Source organism: Lampris incognitus, chromosome 16 (assembly GCF_029633865.1).
Source record: "Lampris incognitus isolate fLamInc1 chromosome 16, fLamInc1.hap2, whole genome shotgun sequence".
NCBI classification, from domain to species: Eukaryota; Metazoa; Chordata; class Actinopteri; order Lampriformes; family Lampridae; genus Lampris; species Lampris incognitus.
Window position 1 is genome coordinate 7771358 of NC_079226.1, and position 18608 is coordinate 7789965.

At 49.0% G+C, this 18608-nt stretch overlaps 1 protein-coding gene across 1 annotated transcript; it reads right to left on the reverse strand.

Moving 5' to 3' along the window:
* Nucleotides 1-16068: 16068 nt before the first annotated feature.
* On the reverse strand, nt 16069-18023 carry LOC130126704 (germ cell nuclear acidic protein-like). Its single transcript, XM_056296322.1, has 3 exons — nt 17975-18023; nt 17712-17782; nt 16069-17670 (listed from the first exon to the last, which is right to left on the reverse strand). Exons 1-3 carry the CDS (start codon nt 18021-18023, stop codon nt 16069-16071), a joined length of 1722 nt encoding a protein of 573 aa, XP_056152297.1.
* Nucleotides 18024-18608: the final 585 nt, after the last annotated feature.

An 18608-nucleotide genomic window follows, 5' to 3' on the forward strand; every position in this document is an offset into this window, starting at 1 on the left:
ACAAAGTAAGCGACATTAACAGAGTGTGCAGGGGGAAAAACCCCCCACATTCATCCTCTCCCATTCTACAGTAAGCTGATATGGGGGGGTGGGGGGGTCTCACCATGGCTTTGATGTTGGAAAAGCAGATTAGTTGACGTTGAAGATTTCTGGGTTAATCTTCCCTCTGTGTGTTGTAGGTACATATACACACCCACCCACCCCCCCTCCTCCCCAACCATCAGCCCTCTTGAGAAAACCCAGCCTTTTTCCTTTGCTTTTAGTGGCAATCTTGCGGTTGCACGATATGCAAGGGGGGTGGGGGTGGGGGGTGGGGGTGGAATTAAATTTGGAGGTTGTTGGCCTCCTGCCAGGCTGAGCTCCCGGAACGGAGCGGAGAGCAACCTTATGAAATCATCACATCGTCAGATCAATGGCGTGATACATTTTGCATCAGTTAGCCTTGTTCAGGACTGCGCGTGTCCTAATTGCACCCTAATCAGTGTTGATGTTTGATGCTGCAGAGGATCTGCGGGGCTTTGCATTCGGTACTCGCAGGTCAGGATTTCGGCACGTCTGACAATCATACTGACGCAACTTTTGGTTCTCGGTATCAACGACATGCCGAGTCACTCGGGCCGGCCGGGGACTGGAGTTTTCCCAGTTAGGCTGCAGTCACGATGGGGCTGGTCCATTTGTTTTTTTTTCTTTTCTTCATTTTAATTAGCTTAACTTAAGTTTGTACTTTTAAATTGATGAGCACAGCTTGCCCAAGTTAGTACAACTGCACAGCCTGCATTGATAATTACTGTACCTACCTGTACAGTATAATCCCAGACGATGGTCATGACGGTCATAACAAGTAGGATTATGCTCATTAAGAGGGTGCAGGGTTAATGCTGAGTCTGCTGACTGTGCTTATACTGCCTCTCTCTCTCTCTCTCTCTCTCTCTCGATGAATGACAGCCTCTGGACACGGTGCTTTTCGCAGGCCGCTGCAGTAAGGACTCAGCCTTGATATGTGGTACGTGCTCTACCAGGTGAGCTACTGGGCCGCCCCGCTGTTTCTTACTTTCAGTGCTCATATGGATGATAACAACTGTAAGATCATGTTTATTCCACGGCAAATACCATCCATGGTCAAAGATAAGTTGTGTAATTCCTTTCCATCGACTAGTGGTACCATTCTGCATACAGTCACACTAGACCAGTGGTTCTCAACCTTTTTGGGGTCCTGGACCCCCTGCGTATTGTTGATCTACCCTGAGGACCCCTCCACCTGATCTTGGGGGAGGGGGGTTGCAATTTGATAGAAACAGTAGAAACTGCATTTTAAATTGCATTATAGCATTTATTCACTCTTTGGGGCAAAAATAAGAGCTTTCAGTTGTAACTTAGATATAGTTAACAAAACAGAATTCTTATGCAGTAACTTTCAGATATATGTAACAAAACAGAATATGTATTCAGTAACTTTCAGATATATGTAACAAAACAGAATGTGTATTCAGTAACTTTCAGATATATGTAACAAAACAGAATGTGTATTCAGTAACTTTCAGATATATGTAACAAAACAGAATATGTATTCAGTAACTTTCAGATATATGTAACAAAACAGAATATGTATTCAGTAACTTTCAGATATATGTAACAAAACAGAATATGTATTCAGTAACTTTCAGATATATGTAACAACAGAATTGTTATGCAGTAACTTTTAACAATGCAAACGGGAGCGAGATCTCTTATTAAAATACAATAAATTACACTTGTGAAACAGATGTAATTAGAGAAAAAAAGTCCTGTTACCCTTTATAGTTTAGGTAGATAAAGGTTTCAGTCACGTTTGAGTAAAATAATCCTATTTCTATAAATGTCATAGGATCTTCTTTTTAAAGATATTTTATTTTCACGGACCCTTGCAATTACACCACGGACCACTAGGGGTCCGCGGACCCCCGGTTGAGAAACACTGCACTAGACTAACGTCATGTTCATTTATGGTCATGAGAAAGCCGGGGGGATTCGGTTGTGTATGGTGCTGCTAATACAGTCTCACATCAGTTCGTACATCGTAAAACTGATCTGTATCTATGCCTCTAACTCCTAACTCGTCGTGCAGAGTGAGCGCTATTTGTTCCTCTTTTTTCTCCTCTTTTCCTCTCTCTCTTTCTCCCTACTCTGCTCCTCTCTGGGCCGGCACAGTGTGTAACCATCGTCTATGCTGTCTCACAGCAGGAGGCTCTATTTGTTCCCAGCCCTCGTCCCCTCATGGAGAATATCAGATGTCCTGCTATGCTGGGCCACCGGGACACATACGGGGCTCTGTGATGAACACATAATGAACGTCGTGAATTCGCGACGCTTTAAATTCAACTGGCACTCGAACATCGAACACATTGTTTGTTGTTATTATCATTTATGTTAGTGCATACAAGACATTATTGCCTTCTAAGCTGATATCTAATTTTATGGCCTTGACTTGAAATTCAACTGGCACTTCAACATACAGGCCTGGGTTGTGTTGTTATTTCTGTTGGTGCACATAAGAAATATGCCTTTCAAGCTGACAGTCAGGTTCGATGGCCTTGATGGTTTTATTGGAAATCTGTAGTTCACAGAAGAGAATCTGTGTTCAAAGTTAAAAAGATGCTACTAATGCTACTAGTATTTGAATTTAAATATACTTCCTTTGCATACATTCTACATTAGTTCCATGATTTTACATTTAAATATCCATTGTGACAAGCTCCGGTCTTAAGAAAAGAAGTGATTAATCACAGCAAATTATGTGATTAATTGGTTATTTTTTAATCAATCGACAGCCACACACACACATACATATATATATATATATATATATATATATATATATATATATATATATATATATATATATATATATATATATATATATATATACATACATACACTCACTGGCCACTTTATTAGGTACACCTTGCTAGTACCGGGTTGGACCCCCTTTTGCCTTCAGAACTGCCTTAATCCTTCGTGGCATAGATTCAACAAGGTACTGGAAACATTCCTCAGAGAGTTTGGTCCATATTGACATGATAGCATCACGCAGTTGCTGCAGATTTGTGGGCTGCACATCCATGATGCGAATCTCCCGGACCACCACATCCCAAAGGTGCTCTATTGGATTGAGATCTGGTGACTGTGGAGGCCATTTGAGTACAGTGAACTCATTGTCATGTTCAAGAAACCAGTCTGAGATGATTCGAGCTTTATGACATGGCGCGTTATCCTGCTGGAAGTAGCCATCAGAAGATGGGAACACTGTGGTCATAAAGGGATGGACATGGTCAGCAACAATACTCAGGTAGGCTGTGGTGTTGACATGATGCTCAATTGGTACTAAGGGGCCCAAAGTGTGCCAAGAAAATATGCCCCACACCATTACACCACCACCACCAGCCTGAACCGTTGATACAAGGCAGGATGGATCCATGCTTTCATGTTGTTGACACCAAATTCTGACCCTACCATCCGAATGTCGCAGCAGAAATCGAGACTCATCAGACCAGGCAACGTTTTTCCAATCTTCTATTGTCCAATTTTGGTGAGCCTGTGCGAATTGTAGCCTCAGTTTCCTGTTCTTAGCTGACAGGAGTGGCACCCGGTGTGGTCTTCTGCTGCTGTAGCCCATCTGCCTCAAGGTTCGACGTGTTGTGCGTTCAGAGATGCTCTTCCGCATACCTCGGTTGTAATGAGTGGTTATTTGAGTTACTGTTGCCTTTCTGTCAACTCGAACCAGTCTGGCCATTCTCCTCTGACCTCTGGCATCAACAAGGCATTTTCGCCCACAGAACTGCCGCTCACTGGATATTTTCTCTTTTTCGGACCATTCTCTGTAAACCCTAGAGATGGTTGTGCGTGAAAATCCCAGTAGGTCAGCAGTTTCTGAAATACTCAGACCAGCCCGTCTGGCACCAACAACCATGCCACGTTCAAAGTCACTTAAATCACCTTTCTTCCCCATTCTGATGCTCGGTTTGAACTGCAGCAGATCGTCTTGACCATGTCTACATGCCTAAATGCATTGAGTTGCTGCCATGTGATTGGCTGATTAGAAATTTGCGTTAACGAGCAGTTGGACAGGTGTGCCTAATAAAGTCACCGGTGAGTATTTATATATATATATATATATATATATATATATATATATATATATATATGCATACATATGTACACAGAGAGAGAGGGAGAGAGAGAGAGAGAGAGAGAGAGAGAGAGAGAGAGAGAGAGAGAGAGAGAGAGAGAGAGAGAGAGAGAGAGAGAAATATCTAGTGCTGAGGGAAGAATTAGATCGGATGTGAAAGGTGAAATCCACAGTAGTCCCAGTGGTAGTAGGAGCAATAGGAGCTGTGACCCCCAAACTGGAAAGAAGCAAAGAGGTCAGCTACAGCTAAATACCTCCAGAGAGTGAGGCATGTCCTGAGGAGCTAGCTCGATGGAAAGAATAAGATCCAAGCCATCAACATATATGCCCCACCAGTCATCAGATACCCAGCTGGAATAATAAGCTGGCCAAAGGAGGAAGTAAAGCCACAGATTTCAGGACATGGAAACTCATCACAATGCACGGAGGGTTCCACCCGAAGTCCAGCAGCCTGAGACTGTACAATAACCAAAAAGACGGGGGCCGAGAGTTAGTGAGTTTCAGGGCCACTACCCAGGATGAAACAAGGAACATCCGCGGGTACATCAGAAAGAGGGTCCCCCAGGATGAACTGCTGAGTGAGTACCGCAGGCAGCAGAAGACAGAGAGTGTGGTGGAAGGAGAAGAGGAGGGGTCATGAAAGATCAAGCCCCTCCATGTGAGGTATCATCGACAGATAGAAGATGTGGCTGATACCAAGAAATTCTACCAGTGGCTAGAAAAGGCTGGACTGAAGGACAGCACAGAGGCTCTGATCATAGCAGCACAACAACAGGCACTCAGGACCAGATCGATTGAGGCAGGGGTCTACCACTCCAGACAGGACCCAAGATGCAAGACGCCCCTGAGACAGTCCAGCACTTAGTAGCAGGGAGTAAGATGCTAGCTGGGAAAGCGTACACTGAAAGGCATAACCAAGAGGCTGGGGTAGTGTACAGGAATATCTGTACTGAATACAGACTGGAAGTCCCCATGTCCAAATGGGAGACACCACCAAATGTGGTTGAGAATGGCAGAGCTAAGATCCTGTGGGACTTCAAGCTCCAGACTGACAAGCAGGTGCTGGCTAACCAACCAGACATTGTGGTGGTCAACCAGGAGCAGAAGACAGCAGTCGTGATCGATGTAGCAACCTGAGTGACGGCAACATCAGGAAGAAAGAGCATGAGAAGCTGGAGAAATACCAAGGGCTGAGGGAAGAACTAGACCGGATGTGGAAGGTGAAATCCACAGTAGTCCCAGTGGTAATAGGAGCACTAGGGGCTGTGACCCCCAAACTGGGAGAGTGGCTCCAGCAGATTCCAGGAACAGCATCTGAGGTCCTAAGAACAGGTGAGATACTGCACAGAACCCTCAAACTCCCAGGCCTCTGGTAGAGGACCCAAGCTTGATGAAGACACACACTACCCGAAAAAAGGTGAGAGGGAGATTGTGTGTATGGGTGTATGTGTGTGCGTGCGTGCATGTGTGCGTGCGTGCATATGTATATATGTGAATTATAGCCCCAACCCGTCCCTGCTCCGAGCTGTGGTGTTGCATGTCCTTCTAAAGAAACTTTATAACTTCTGTGTTGCGAAATCTGACTCTTCAATCCATTTGTTATTCCTGAAAACTCCACAACACAACGGACTCCGCTGCAAAAATTAGGCTTGAATGGTGGAGACCAATATTTTAGAGCAGAACCAAGAGTAGATACTGCAGACCGAGTTTCACATCATGTAGCAACGTGTCTAATGTGCAGGTAAATAAAATGTATGAAGTGTCAGAAGAAGAATATGTACAGGAAATATGACCTGGACTGCTCATACAGATTGCATCAAACACGGCAATAAATAAATTAATGCATATGTATGTGCATACACACACACACACACATGCATAGGCTCGCACATAATCTTTCTCACATGCATAAATATACAAATACCCACACATCCTATTTTTTGACAATCCTTTGAAAGTTTCTATTGCAGTGCATGCCTAGGAACTATATGAGACAACATGCCAGACTATGTACAGAATCCACATTAAACAGGACACCCTCCGGCAGTGGGGGACCAACATTCAGTTGTACGAGAATAATCTGACTGATAGAGCGTGATGCCTAAAACCGTTTCCCCGCCGAGCCATTAATCTGGGTGGTCTCCCTCATCCTGACGGGGAAGAAGAAACTTGGACAAAACATTTCGCCAAAAGGCTTTTACAGTGAACAACAGCAGCCCTGTAAGTCATTTTTTCATCTGCACAGAACAAATGATGGAGCATTTCTGAAATCATTTCATCTCTGGGAGTAAAGCATGCAGGCAGATACGAGGCCACCTGGCTGATGGCTGATACCGTCACTAAACGGACGAGACCTGATGTCGTTGGTGGTGGAAAGCATAAGAGCACACTAAATCTGTGCCTAAAAAGAAAGTCAGTGAGTGCAGAAACAGCCGTGTGCATTCATGCATTTGTTTAAAATATGAACGAGAGGGGGAAAAAAACTAACATGAATCCACTTTTCGTGATTTTCAGAAATGCATATTTAACCAGAGAAAGGCCGTACGACATCTCTGCTAATTACCTTACTGCTAAACTATGCTTCAGCCCTGTCAAATTAAAACAAGGGCCGCCGATGGAAGATGCCTCTCCATCCATTTCCTGTTCCTGTGAATCTCTACATGTTTTGCCCCTCGACTCGCCACTCATCCAGTTTAACGGCAGTTTGTTAAACGGTTTGCAGTCAGGAGTGTTTATTGTCCACCAACTAAGAAAAAGAAGATATAAAAAGAGATGGGGGTGGGGGGGTGGACATCCGGGTGGTGTAGCAGTCAAATCCCCGTGTTACCTCCAGCTTGGTCGGGCGTCCCGGCAGACTCAATTGGCCGTGTCTGCAGGTGGGAAGCCGGATGTGGGTATGTGTCCTGGTTGCTGCACTAGCGCCTCCTCTGGTCAGTCAGAGCACCTGTTTGGGGGGGGGGAACTGGGGAGGGAATAGCGTGATCCTCCCATGCGCTACATCCCCCTGGTGAAACTCCTCGCTGTCAGGTGAAAAGAAGCGGCTGGCGACTCCACATGTATGGGAGGAGGCATGTGGTAGTCTGCAGCCCTCCCCGGATCGGCAGAGGGGGTGGAGCAGCGACCGGGACGGCTAGGAATCATCATCATCATCATCATCATCATCATCATCAGTTCTGTAACCTGTGGAGGTAGTGGGAGCACAGCTGATGCCTCAGCAAGACTCTTCCACCGTTTATGGCGATTGAGTTTGGTTGAGGCCTCATTGTGTGTCAGTAGGGGGAGTACCTGGTGGTCCCTATCTCCTCTCCAGGTATGGGTGGCCGTTGGTTCACAGAGGAACTCACTGACCTTTGACAGGTTTTGTTTTTAGTCCTGCTGGGTGTCCACACACCCTCCTCACAACAACCCAAGGGTTGAAGTGGGGGTGCCGGTTTAGTCGCCGACGACCCGACGGTTGCAGTTTAACATCGTACCCAGGACGGCTCGGAAGAGTGGGGTAATTGTGGCCAAGTACAATTGGGGAGAAGAAAAAAAAAGGAGGGGGGGGGGGATAAGAGAGAAACATGAAGCCAAAAGTAAGATGGTCCCTGTGGTCAGATCTTCTGTTCTTTGGAAAAAGGGACCCTTCTTTAATAGTGTCAACCACCTTTCACGATTCATTTCTTTCTCCTTCACAGCCTGTAAGATTTCTCAACTAATCCGAGTATCCAGGCACGCTCGCCGATGACAAACTCTGCTTTAGAAACAACACAGACCATTATTAAGATGGCCAACCAGATATTATTTTAATTAGGAACATGAGCTCCTTTGATCAGAGGATATCTGGGAGCGGTTTTGAACCAGCCCTCTGAAAAGCATTGTTCTGCTCAGTGCTTTACCCTGATCTGATCATCAAGCACATGTAGCAGTAAATTGGCTCAGACCGTTACAGGAATAATTTGGATTTTTTTTTTTTTTTGTCTGAAGTTTATCCCTATTTTACGCTCACTGCTCGCGTTGCACATCTGTAGGTTTCATTTTCACAGTCACCCATCCTTTTCTTCACGCTGGACGCACATATTTTCGGCTTTTGCGGTATGTTTTGCAATATTACAGAATAAAGGAGTGCCACGTGTGCAGCTTTTAACTTTCATAGCTCCCCTAAGCAAAGAATTTACCACTCCTGCAACGGCAACGGTGATTTTAGAGGTAGTTGTCCAAAAAAAAAAAATCATTAAATCAGACTTAGGCTAATTATATTATTTGTCAGATGTGCTTGAATATTTTTATTCAAGAGTACTGATAAAAAGTGAACCTTGTTTCTTTTCATTTTCTAAGGAGGAATAAGGAATGATAATTAAGGGTAACATAACTGATAGGGGCGCAGTATATATATATATATGTGTGTGTGTGTGTGTGTGTATGTATGTCAGCCCTGTGTGATGGTCTGACGGCCTGTCCAGGGTGTCTCCCTGTCTGCCGCCCAGTGACTGCTGGGATAGGCTCCAGCATCCCCGCGACCCTGAGTGAGGATGAGCAGTTTGGATAATAGATGAATGACTGCAGCTATCTCCACCTTTAAAAACAGTACAGTCGCACTGAGACCGAAACCAGCGATCGGTTTCATATGCAAATTGCCATGACCACAAACTAGAGTTACAGAGGCCGTGTGTACTATTCACAGAGGATCGGGGAGTAGTCGTAATCGCAGCACTGTAAGATGACGACAGAACACCATTGACAGAAACTACTGGATACCCAAAATCACAGTAAATATGGCCGTCGAGGCATAATAGCTTTTGTGCAAATATTGCTCAGGGATACCATCTAGCTGCAGGTTTCTTCAGTGTATGAAAATGATAATGCAGAGCACCAGAAAGGTGCAGCGCTAGCTCCACGAGCTCCTACAGGAGTTAGCGTGGAGAACGGATGAGAGAACTGTAACTGCTGTCAGCCTAGCCGAAGCTATCTGCCGTCTGAGGTCTCGTGAATCATGCTAATGTGTCTGGGATGAAGCCAGAGACTCAAATAAAGTGTGACTACACACTTTATTTGAAGTAAAGGGAGGGAAGAGTAAATTTACTCTCCCTTTAACGTCATGCCGGGATTTCCGCAAGACTGTTCATCGCCCCTTTTATCGAATCCTGCTTGTGCTTGATTGACTTTGGCGCGTCTGCAGCAAATATTAAACTATTCTGCAAATTTATGTTCCCACAGCCGGCGGTCTGGAAATATGAAAAGAGCATGAGAATTATAACCTGTGTTGTGCCGTGCTGGTAATTTAAGCAGGACGGTCTCTTTCTCTTGGGAGAAGGTGCCAGCCATTAAGAAGTGGCTGTGTCTACGCATTCCCAACAATGCATGGGGTTGATTCAGAGGCTGTTCCAGCTATTGATCTGCGGAGGCTTTGTTTCTCTTTCAGGAGCTTCCTGCCAGCAGGGGCTGAGGCCCTGAGGTGTTCGCATGTATCATCATGCGTGACACATTTCCCTGCGGCAAGGGAAACCGAAGTGCCAGAGCTGGGGCCGCTCCACTTTCCTTTCAACCCCCCCACCCCCACCCCAACACACACACACACACACACACAGCCAGTCCAGAAGGGCCGGGAAATCGGTGCCCAGCACACCTCCACTTCCTCAGGGGACCCTGTCTCACCCTCGCCAGCCGCTCAGACAGATCTGCCAACACGCATTTCCTTGCAGCGCGGCTTCTCCATACCAATGACATATTTATTCCTTAACCCGAGGATGTAGTCGTCGTATTGGAGATCTGCCACATGCCGGAATCCACGTTCCCGCTCGTGCAGCTGTCAGTCACCCACCGGCCCGACCGAAGGAATCTACGGAGATGCACTACGCAACATAGAAACCCGCGATGTTTTTTTAATTCAAACTGACAACCGGGTTGTACCATCTGGCAGCTTTGCACAGGTGATGTTATCGAACATGACGTGTAAGTGACATTATCAGAAAGTGGCAATCATCCCTGTGTCCCTCTGAGCTCGGCACGATTTGCATGAGCATAAAGGCAGAGACAAAAGGTGCAGTTTACTGTGCTGTACGGTTCAGATGCAAATACCAACAACTATAATGGAGCAGAGATGGCGTTAACCTCGGTCTGAGGCTGTTAAGTGCCGGAGATGTGTGTTTCATGTTGTTGCTCCTGTTCCTGGTACGACAGATGCAGATTAGCATGTGGAACGGGCCCTTTCTGACATAATCAGAACTTGCAAGGAATCTTAGAGCGACAGAGACACAACCCACTGTCCAAAACGTCAAAGCGGGTCAGAAGGAACGACAGCAGTTGTAAATGCACAGAATCAGGAAAATCTCGGTCATCTGGCCCAATAACACCTGGACTCCTTTGTTTCATTTTTTATTCTTGCGAGTTCTGCAATGTCACAGTATGCAGCTCTCCACAGTTTCACTTCCCTCACTTGAACCCCTATTCCGGTAGAACATGGGGTTTTCAGACTTCCCCCTGGCTAATTTGCCGAGGCCCTTTCTTGCCTAGAGGGGACAAACAGTTACTGTGAGGTTCTAGCATGATATGGAAGCACGTGGCAGAGTGCTCAATTATCTAGACAGTTTGAATTTGACAAATCGTGCCCAGAACAAGTGGTGAGTAATGAACTGAAGTGCTGCCTGAATTAAAGTCCTTTCAGGGCTCGTTTTCCGAATGTGCATCATGCGCACATTTGTCGGGTAAATATTACAGCGATCGGGGCCTTTGAAAATTAATTTGGGACTCGGCAGGCAGTGGACTGAGACAGAAGAGGGCGGCTAAAGAGCCTGTCAGTTTGACGAATAAATAAATAAATAAATAAATAAATAAACAATACAAATGTAAATGCAGGGCATTTTAGTGGGTATCACTCATCTGTGTGAGTGTGTGTATTAGAGGAAAGTGGATTAGGCTGGCCTTTGAATCATCTTCAGACAATACTGACACCTAGTGGTAGCTTGCAGCAAGTTCAGAGGAAACAGAGAGGGCCGCTTGCAGAGTACCGCGGTGCTGTGAGAGCCCGGAATGCAGCCTGTATTGACGCAGGGCCCCCACCTTATCCACGAGCTTCCTGCGGTGGGGTGGGGGTGGGGGGGGGGTCACTGGGGAAACGGTTATGGGTAATACTTCCGGTGCAGGGCCACACTTGTAGTTTCTATGCCAAAGTTAAGTTGTTGACACAGACAATACGATGAGCAGGTACACGAACAGTCGTCATTTGGATATTCATGGGTTGTTCAGAGTCACAAAAAGTACCACAACGGACTCGGGTTTTTTTTGGGGGGGGGGTTTGTTTTTTTCAAGTGGTGTTGTGAGTTTAGTTGCCAGTCTTTTGAGTACATACTAGGAGTTGATACATTTTTGACGTTGGCCAAATAAGTGAATATCTTCACTCCCTCACCTTGGTGTCGAGTCACGTGTCTTCGTGACAAACTCAAAAAGGCATACATATACTCCCCCCCTCCCCTCCCCCCTTTTACTCCCCCCAATTGTACTTGGCCAACTACCCCACTCTCCCCGGTCGCTGCTCCGCCCCCTCTGCCGGTCCGGGGAGGGCTGCAGACTACCACATGGCCTCCTCCCATACACGTGGAGTCGCCAGCCGCTTCTTTTCACCTGACAGTGAGGAGTTTCCCCAGGGGGACGTAGCGCATGGGAGGATCACGCTATTCCCCCCCAGTCCCCCCTCCCGACAGGTGCCCCGACCGACCAGAGGAGGCGCTAGTGCAGCGATCAAGACGCATACCCACATCCGGCTTCCCCTTTCAGTTGTAGGGTTTCCATCAAACCAGTTGTTGTGAAACTTGACCTTTCGGTTTGGAAGAAGAAAGAAAGAAAGAAATCCCAAATGTCTCAAGATAGTTTACACTACGCTCACCTGAGGTGGTTTTTGCTTTGTTGGGAAAGACTTCATGCCCTAAAGGGCCCATAGGAGAGCCTTTGTGGAATCAAACACTAGAAATGTGGATAGGATTTAGTCACGTGATCAACTGTCTCTTGATCCTAACTGGTCCGTCTTTCTCATGGGTGTTGCAATATGGACATGTGGCGCAGGACAGTGTTTCTCAACCGGGGGTCCGCGGACCCCTAGTGGTCCGTGGTGTAATTGCAAGGGGTCCGTGAAAATAAAATATCTTTAAAAAAAAGATCCTATGACATTTATAGAAATAGGATTATTTTACTCAAATGTGACTGAGACCTTTATCTACCTAAACTATAAAGGGTAACAGGACTTTTTTCTCTAATCACATCTGTTTCACAAGGGTAATTTATTGTATTTTAATAAGAGATCTCGCTCCCGTTTGCATTGTTAAAAGTTACTGCATAAAAATTCTGTTGTTACATATATCTGAAAGTTACTGAATACATATTCTGTTTTGTTACACATATCTGAAAGTTACTGAATACATATTCTGTTTTGTTACATATATCTGAAAGTTACTGAATACATATTCTGTTTTGTTACATATATCTGAAAGTTACTGTATACATATTCTGTTTTGTTACATATATCTGAAAGTTCCTGAATACATATTCTGTTTTGTTACATATATCTGAAAGTTACTGAATACATATTCTGTTTAGTTACATATATCTGAAAGTTACTGCATAAGAATTCTGTTTTGTTAACTATATCTAAGTTACAACTGAAAGCTCTTATTTTTGCCCCAAAGAGTGAATAAATGCTATAATGCAATTTAAAATGCAGTTTCTACTGTTTCTACCAAATTGCAACCCCCCCTCCCCCAAGATCAGGTGGAGGGGTCCTCAGGGTAGATCAACAATACGCAGGGGGTCCAGGACCCCAAAAAGGTTGAGAACCACTGGCGTAGGACACAAAACTATGTTCACTTTGTTTCTTTTCGTTTCTTGGAAATGCAGCTAATTCCCATATTCGTTTTGAAAACTTAAAATTCCCTTGAGAGTTGAACGGAAACGTAGCAGCTGGAGTCGTATTTTGTGCAACAAGCTGTTTTTCCCCCATTCAGTTGACTTGCTGCGGACGTGTTGGCCCCGCTGCAGAGGCACAGGGATGTGTCTGTCCTGCTGAAGTGTGGCGGGGGTCTGTGCAGCGCAGGGGGGGGGGGTCAGGGGGAGAGGCCTCATATCTCACCTTGGTCTTCACATATACACATCCACTCAGTATAGGTGACGCGCACCTTGGCAAGCTATTGCAAGTATTTTAACGTGGAAGTGTCCTTTACATTCCGTCCCTCCGGTATCACAAATTCACCCCCGGCTCATCTATGTGGGGCCTGCCTGATGGAGTAACTTATTTCCCCCCAAATTCCATTCTATTTTTTTCCCCATTTTCGGTTTCCTTGGTTGTTGTTGAATTCTTTCTGAAGAATTTTGTCTTTCTTTGCCCATTTCAACTGCAGAAAAAGCTCGTGTAATCAACCACAATACCTCGTCATCTTCTGTGATGTTTGTTACTTGGACATTTTTTCTGTGCCCCGAGCAACAATCCCACATCTTTACTGACGTGTGCACAACCACGGGCACAGACTCAGGAGCACGACAGGGGGTCTCCAGCTCTCCAAATGTGTGTGCATGGTGTCAACCACCTTTCATTATTCATTTTCCTACTTTACATCCTGTAAAATTTCTCAGCTAATCCGCACTGAGGTGCATTCGAGCAAAGCGCTTTGCACAAGACGATGTATGCCAGTGGCCCCTTATGCACATACCGTCGGTGACGCATCATTACAAGACCCGCTGCAACCATGCTGAGCCTGTTAATACCGCACCAATACTGACGCTGCAACCGCTGTGATGAAGTACACGACACAGCGGTTTTAATTTATTTATGTATCATCCTTTACGTATTGTATCTCAATGGGACCCAGAAAGGTCCCATTGAGATACAAACGTCTTCTGCCAGGAGTCCTGATCAAGATGGGCAGCAAAATAAAACAAAAAGGTCTTATTTAAAAGAACAAATGGGAGGCACGATCTGAAAGGGATTGGAGGCTGCAGGGCGGTGACGGGAGAACGTAGCTAGGCAGCATCGGATGGTGGTCTGCAGGATGACTATGAAGTACCCGCCCGGTTTGGTAGATGGCGCTGTGTGAAGTTGTATGCATAGCAGTTGCTAGTGGTAGAGCAGGAAGTCGGGGAGTTGGCCAGCTGTTAGTAAAGTGGCTAACATAACAGTGGCTGATGTGCTAGAGCAGTGTTTCTCAACCCAGTCCTCGAGGAACCCCCTATCCTGCAGATTTTCATTGTAACCCTGCATAGGTAGCCCTGCTTGTACTTACTCGACCAATCATCTCGCAGCACTTAATTATGCAAGGTGTGCAACGTCTGACAAAATTCATTGCTGATTGGTTGAGTAACTACAAACAGGTACCTATTCAGGGTTGCAAAGAAAATTATGCAGCATAGGGGTTCCTTGAGGACTGGGTTGAGAAACACTGGGCTAGAGGAACAACCTGCTCTTCAATAGTATTGAAACCTTTTATGGTCTCGTTGTCAGCACCTTCCTGGGCACGAGATTTAAAAACCTTTAAAAACCTGCGACCAAGCAAATGTTGAACCTGTAAAAGGGCGACTCCTCCCCGAAATGCAGTTACTGAACCAGACCTCAGCCACTTCGGTGTCAGCTCCTGAATCTGCCTCAAGCTCTGCCTCAGCCATGGATACTGCGACTACCTCAACCTCCCCTGCAGTGGCCACTGCATCCCCACCCCCACCCCCCCGCCTGCAGCAAAAGGTGGGGTATGGACGGAGTTTGACACTCTAGTGCTCGCATCCCAGCAGCATCGCACAACTGCCACCGATGCCTTAATTGAAATGCGCCGGTTCTCAGAAGAGAAGCCAATTCCACGGGACCAAGACCCACTGCTTTGGTGGGAAAAACATTCCCCCCTCTAAGCAAGCTTGCCGAGAAACACCTGGGAGGCTTGCGTCCTCCGTACCTGCAGAAAGGGTTTCCTCTAAGGCGGGGCAGTTAATAAGCCAGAAAACATGTGCAATGAAGGGGAAACATTTAACAAGCTAATGTTTCTGAGCAAAAACCTCTAACTCGGTGGGTCCCAACAGGGGGGCTGGGGCCCAAAAGGGGGCCTCGGGGAATATTTCCTTGGTCACAGGAGGGAGGGCCTTGGGGGTAAAAACTTTGGGAATGTTGCTGTAACTGAAGGAGAGAATCATGGTTTAGGGTCGTTTGTGCTTTTGTTTGGTTATTTGCACTTTGCTTGTTTACAACAGTTTTAAGACACTCGTTGTTTTAACATGCACGTGATTAAGTGTGAAGCAAAAAAAAATCTTTCAAATCATAAATCCAAAAATCATTTTTCTGGTCATGAAAATGTGTGCAGATTTGGCCTGTTGATGATTCATTCACCTCATAAATCATGACACACTGCCCTCCCCTACATGAAAGTACATCAGCCACTTTTTTAAAAAAAAGAAGTCGGTACAGGTATCAGGATACTGGCTCTTTATTTACTTGGTATCGGATTGAAACCAAAATTTGCAGTAGTATTTGCCTCCCTCGAGCCGAGGGGAAGTCTGTCATCCTGGTCCTCGTGGATCGGTTTTCCAAGGCGGCGCCGTTCGTTGCTCTGGCCAAGCTCCCGTCTGCTCGGGAGACCACAGCCTTAATGATGGAGCATGAGTTCTGCACGCATGGCCTTCCTCGTGATGTGGTGTCAGATCGTGGTCCTCAGTTCAGCTGCCGTTTCTGGAAGGCCTTCTGCTCCCCCCTCGGGGCTACTGCCAGCCTCTCTTCAGGTTTCCACCCTCAGTTTAATGGGCAGACGGAGAGGGTGAACCAGGATCTGGAGGGGTACCAGCTGCCACTGTTCCCGGACCAGGGAGGCTGAAGTGGGGGTTCCAACAGCAGCCGACTTTGTGAGGCGGTGTGCGCGGACCTGGAGGAGGGCCCGGGCTGCGCTGTTATGTGCCAGGTCCAGCTATTCTCGGCAGACGAACCGACGGCGGCGGTCCGGTTGTCCCGCGGCCGTCCCGCCGCCTTTGGGTTCAGCTTGCCCTGCGGCCGTCCCACCGCCTGCGAGGTCCGGTTGCCCCGCGGCCGTTCCGACACCTGCGAGTTCTGTTCGTCCCGCGGCCGCCCCACCGCCTGCGAGGTCCGGTTGCCCCGCGGCCGTCCGGCCGCCTTTGGGTTCAGCTTGCCCTGCGGCCGTCCCGCCGCCTGCGAGGTCCGGTTGCCCCGCGGCCGTTCCGACACCTGCGAGTTCTGTTCGTCCCGCAGCCTTTGGGTTCAGCTTGCCCTGCGGCCGCCCCGCCGCCTGCGAGGTCCGTTTGCCCCGCGGCCGTTCCGACACCTGCGAGTTCTGTTCGTCCCGCGGCCGTCCCACCGCCTGCGAGGTCCGGTTGCCCCGCGGCCGTCCCGCCGCCTTTGGGTTCAGCTTGCCCTGCGGCCGTCCTGCCGCCTGCGAGGTCCGGTTGCCCCGCGGCCGTTCCGACACCTGCGAGTTCTGTTCGTCCCGCGGCCGTCCTGCCGCCTGCGAGGTCCGGTTGCCCCGCGGCCGTTCTGACACCTGCGAGTTCTGTTCGTCCCGCGGCCGCCCCACCGCCTGCGAGGTCCGGTTGCCCCGCGGCCGTCCGGCCGCCTTTGGGTTCAGCTTGCCCTGCGGCCGTCCCGCCGCCTGCGAGGTGCGTTTGCCCCGCGGCCGTTCCGACACCTGCGAGTTCTGTTCGTCCCGCGGCCGTCCTGCCGCCTGCGAGGTCCGGTTGCCCCGCGGCCGTTCCGACACCTGCGAGTTCTGTTCGTCCCGCGGCCGTCCCGGCGCCTGCGAGGTCCGGTTGCCCCGCGGCCGTCCCGCCGCCTTTGGGTTCAGCTTGCCCTGCGGCCGTCCCGCCGCCTGCGAGGTCCGGTTGCCCCGCGGCCGTTCCGACACCTGCGAGTTCTGTTCGTCCCGCGGCCGCCCCACCGCCTGCGAGGTCCGGTTGCCCCGCGGCCGTTCGGCCGCCTTTGGGTTCAGCTTGCCCTGCGGCCGTCCCGCCGCCTGCGAGGTCCGGTTGCCCCGCGGCCGTTCCGACACCTGCGAGTTCTGTTCGTCCCGCGGCCGTCCCGACGCCTGCGAGGTCCGGTTGCCCCGCGGCCGTTCCGACACCTGCGAGTTCTGTTCGTCCCGCGGCCGTCCCGCCGCCTGCGAGGTCCGGTTGCCCCGCGGCCGTTCCGACACCTGCGAGTTCTGTTCGTCCCGCGGCCGTCCTACCGCCTGCGAGGTCCGGTTGCCCCGCGGCCGTTCCGACACCTGCGAGTTCTGTTCGTCCCGCGGCCGTCCCACCGCCTGCGAGGTCCGGTTGCCCCGCGGCCTTCCCGCCGCCTTTGGGTTCAGCTTGCCCTGCGGCCGTCCCGCCGCCTGCGAGGTCCGTTTGCCCCGCGGCCGTTCCGACACCTGCGAGTTCTGTTCGTCCCGTGGCCGTCCCACCGCCTGCGAGGTCCGGTTGCCCCGCGGCCCTCCAGCTGCCTCCGGAGTCCGGTTACCCCGCTGCCCGAGGTCCGGTTGCCCCGCGGAGGCGGCCGTTCTGCCGCCTCCGAGGTCCGTCTGTTTTGAAGTCCAGTAAAAAGACTTGTTACTTTACAAACTGCCTCTTCTATGCAGTTGGGTCCGAGCACACTGCGTACCAGTGGCAACTTCAGCAGCTTAAGGAGGTACACTTAGGAGGTACACTTAGGAGGTACACTTAGGAGGTACACTTGACCCATCAAACAACCCGAGTTGTAAGGTTTAGATCTATTTCTTTTAAGGGACGTGCTTAGCGGAACGTATCACTAGACCACAACTCAGGTGAGAGCATCTTCGGCGGAAAGACAGCGACCGGACTGAAGATGTTCAAACGACACATCACCCTGATCTCTGTCAGTCTCCTTCATCGCTGTGAGCTTCTGGCAGCCCATACGGGGGAAAACCCACTCCCACACCAGACAGGCAGTAAGTGCAGAGACGAGAGCAGCTGCCACTTTGTGGCATTTTGGTGGCGGCGTTGAAGAGAGGTAGCGGGGATGAAGGTAGCGGGGTTGAAGAGAGGAGGGTTCTTAGAAGTCGGGGCGTCGTCAATGGGGGAACATCAGTGGCGAAATATCCTCTTCAGCCTCCCAAACAAGCGCCGGAGAAGGCCCTTCTGGCGCTTGACTTTATGCTCTCTTCCTCTCTCTGCCTCCTCATCTTCATCGGGAGAGGGTGTTCCTGCCCAGGCCTCCACCTCCACTTCATCGGGAGAGGGTGTTCCTGACCAGGCCTCCTCCTCCACTTCATCGGGAGAGGGTGTTCCTGCCCAGGCCTCCTCCTCTACTTCATCGGGAGAGGGTGTTCCTGCCCAGGCCTCCTCCTCCACTTCATCGGGAGAGGGTGTTCTTGCCCAGGCCTCCTCCTCCACTTCATCGGGAGAGGGTGTTCTTGCCCAGGCCTCCTCCTCCACTTCATCGGGGGAGGGTGTTCTTGCCCAGGCCTCCTCCTCCACTTCATCGGGAGAGGGTGTTCCT

Excerpts from the sequence above, each read along its gene's own strand:
- LOC130126704 (XM_056296322.1), bottom strand. The coding sequence starts at position 18,023 with ATGGGCTGCCAGAAGCTCACAGCGATGAAGGAGACTGACAGAGATCAG. Across the intron at positions 17,783-17,974 it reads GGAGACTGACAGAGATCAGG|TGTACCTCCTTAAGCTGCTG; the intron begins GTGATGTGTCGT and ends GTACCTCCTAAG. Across the intron at positions 17,671-17,711 it reads CCAACTGCATAGAAGAGGCA|ACGGACCTCGGAGGCGGCAG; the intron begins GTTTGTAAAGTA and ends ACTTCAAAACAG.